We start from the raw sequence: 3,371 nt of genomic DNA, 5'->3' as shown, positions 1-3,371 counted from the left end.
ATATATATATATATATATGTATGTATGTATGTATGTATGTATGTATGTATATATGTGTGTATGTATGTATTGATCTTGTGATCTTAAACATACCATGTGAAAATTAAATTTAAAAAATGGTCCATAAAAAAGAATCTTAAACAAATTAAAACATTCTTTTTTTTTTCCTAAAAATTTTAAGATAATTTTATTATTACTAAAAAATTAGGCCCTTCAATTTTGGGGTTTAAGGCATATGCCTCATGTTTAAAGGCATTAAGTCACCCTCGGAAGAAACCCTAATTAAAACAACAATAACAAGAAATATACTCTGATAATGGGTGTATCTAAATTCATTGTGTAATGGTGGTGGTAGAAACAAAATTAAGTTATTTCAAATTTGTTTCCCTCATGATTTTGGTGTTCTTATCAATAGCTTATACATAAATTAAAATTTAAGGATGTACTTTTTTATTATGTTTCACCCAAATATTGAACTTAAGTGTGTAGTTCACTAAATTAATATTTTATTCTTCTTGTAGAACAAATGTTTGGGGTCATATATCCCAAAAGAGGTTAATTGTAATACTAGTATTAGTTGTACAAGAGTTAAATTTACGGGCAAACATTGTACTAAAATTTCATACAAACTATTTTTATATGTAGTAACAAATGATACCTTTTGTGCTAAAGGAAGTGTTAAGTATTATCTATAAATTTATAATGTTAAAAAAAACACATGTCATTCCGATAATATTTTGAGGTAAGCACTCAATACTATAAATTTGTAGTACAACAAGTATAACATCACTAATTTAAACGTTTAAGTTTTTTTCAAATTCTATACAAAAATACTTTATATGTGTTTTATTTAACCTAAGCCAAACAAATTTACATCAAGAGTTGCAGATTAAAGAAATAAATGCAAATATCAGCTACAAATAATTTCTTTAGCATTTTTTAACATGAAAAAAAGTTACATTTGCCTCCTATTATGCACCTTTTCTTTTTATCTAAGAGTTGTGACATGGTTGTTTGTTGTTCATGTAGTCTGTACTTTGACCTTACATATCGTACTTTTGTTTACTTTCTACAGATTGTCATGCCTCCGGATGAACAAGGACTTAGTTTACCTTCTCCTGATTGACTTAGCAACCTTAACATTCATTTAATCGATGACATTCTAATTAGGTTGTCTTTTTGAGATACTTTTAGAGTTATTACACTTTCGAAGGACTGACAAAATATTTGTTGGAGAATTTCATAAGTGAAGTTTGATCAAACAGTGTGGAAAACACCCGAGGACTTGACGTCCCTTACCATTGGATTTATTTCAATTATTGATTGTTTCCTCAGGTTTCATAGAGGAATAATATTGAAGGTCACCCTCAATATTATTAGTCTAATAGTGTGTCCTGATGTTGATCGTTTGATTTTTTCCCTCGACACTGATCATCTTTTATATTTTGTCCTTAAACTTCCATTTACTTATCCTCCATACAAGTTGCCTAACTTCTTTTTTAAGTGTTCAATATTGAGGCATTTGTATCTCAAGGAATGTGAAATACAACTTTCATGTTTCTTTAAGGGATTTAATATGTTGATTAGGCTAATATTGAAATATGTCACGTTATCTTCTGATACGTTTGAAAGTTTGATCTCTAATTGCCCGTTGCTTGAGGATTTGGTGCAAAAAGACATAGACAATTTGTACTTCATGAGTATTAATGCTCCGAAGCTAAGGTCATTTGTCTTTCGTTGCAATATACAATTGATACATCTTGAAAATGTCCCCGTTCTTTCCAATGTTCTGTATGCGCCTAGAGAATTAGTTCTAGAGGACGAAGATGATTTTGTCAATATTTTTTCGTCTATTCCTGCTCTCAAGTGTTTCAGGTGGGATCTTTTTGAGGTAATGTTCCTTAATTTTACTTAATGGTAATGAATTTTCAAGTGTGCTTTTTTTTTGAATTTCAATCATCCTGATTTTTGGCATTTTATTCATCAGTCAATAATGGATCAACTAAAGTTATACTAACAAGGATTCTATCAGTTCTTAACTGTCTGAAATGCCTATTCATGTCTTGGATTACTCATGGAGTGTTTTTTGAGCTTTCGTTTGCTCTTTGCATAATACGGAGCTCTTCAAATTTGGATGAAATTGAAATTAAGGTTGTCACTAATGTTTATTTTTCACTCTATCTTTTCCATGTTTTTATATTCGTATGTAATGACTTGATGGTTTTTTTCTTGATTTTTCTTAGGAATGTATCCTTAGTGATGGAGATTATTTCGAATGTGTGCCCCAGGAGGTTGTTGATGAGATTCCTGCAAGCTTTTCGGATATCACATTTAATCATCTGAGGACAGTTAAGTTTTATGATGTACTATTAGAAGAGGTTGAAATGCAGCTTATCAAGGTTTTATTTGCAAAGTCTCCAGCACTGGTGAAAATGGTAATCAAGCATCGTCAAATGGAAACTAACAAATCTCTGAACTTACTCGCGGGGACAACAAAGTTTCAACGGGCATCATCTAAAGCAGAAGTCATGTATCTTGTTGATTAGTATCGTTATCACAATCCTTCTTAATCTTTTGCTAAAATATTTTGAAGTACAAACAGAAACGAGACGTTTGGTTGATGGAGTAGCAAGGCTGTTTTTTGCCTTTGCTTTAATGTACTATAAAGATTTTATCTGCTTGGAAACATAGAATTGTGAACCTGGATGAATGTTTTGAAAACTCTGTTTGGGAAAAGAGATGGTTTTACAATTCATGCTTGTTATTGATTTAAGACTTTGGTTGTTTATTTTGAAATTATGTTGTGTGTTGCAGAACTAACAAAGATTTTGCATAACATTCTTGTTATTGATTCATCTCTGAAATATGACATGGCTTTGTAAGTTGGAACTGTCACGGGCTAATTTGATTTAATTTTTAATTAGAAAAAACCTAAACTAACTATTTCATTTTATTAGTTCTAAAAATTATATCAAATCATATAAAGTTTGACTTTTCATTTTCGACATTAGTTTATTTTTTTGATTTATTTTATTTTTTTTATAATTACATAGTGATTGAAAAAGAGATTAAATATATTATTCAAAATTTTCAAAAAACTATAAAATTCACATACATAAAAAATACTTTCAACATTCGTTACAAAATAAATTGTTAACTTCAAAACTGAATGTCACGACCCAAAACCGAGCCGCGACTGGCACCCACATTTACCCTCCTATGTGAGCGAACCGACCAATCTAAACCTTAACATTTCAATTTAATATCAACATGAAGCAATGCGGAAGACTTAAACTCATTAATAAAAGACAATTCAATAACTTCTAAAATTCAACATCTATTATTTCCCCAAAATCTGGAAGTCATCACCA

General features: G+C 30.0%; 1 protein-coding gene across 1 annotated transcript; it reads left to right on the top strand.

The window, feature by feature from the left end:
• The first annotated feature begins 1,576 nt into the window (after positions 1-1,576).
• Positions 1,577-2,546, top strand: LOC107016770. The gene is made up of 2 exons (XM_015217132.1): positions 1,577-1,891; positions 2,244-2,546. The coding sequence occupies exons 1-2, from the start codon at positions 1,577-1,579 to the stop codon at positions 2,544-2,546; spliced, it is 618 nt and encodes a 205-aa protein (XP_015072618.1).
• The last annotated feature ends 825 nt before the right edge of the window (positions 2,547-3,371 follow it).

Source organism: Solanum pennellii, chromosome 4 (assembly GCF_001406875.1).
Source record: "Solanum pennellii chromosome 4, SPENNV200".
Taxonomy (NCBI): domain Eukaryota; kingdom Viridiplantae; phylum Streptophyta; class Magnoliopsida; order Solanales; family Solanaceae; genus Solanum; species Solanum pennellii.
The sequence above is the reverse complement of the archived record's forward strand: the minus strand, read 5'-3'. Positions and strand labels throughout refer to the sequence as shown.

Coding starts and splice junctions, on each gene's coding strand:
- LOC107016770 (XM_015217132.1), top strand. CDS start 1,577: ATGTTGATTAGGCTAATATTGAAATATGTCACGTTATCTTCTGATACG. Junction 1,892..2,243: donor TCAGGTGGGATCTTTTTGAG/GTAATGTTCCTT, acceptor GATTTTTCTTAG/GAATGTATCCTTAGTGATGG.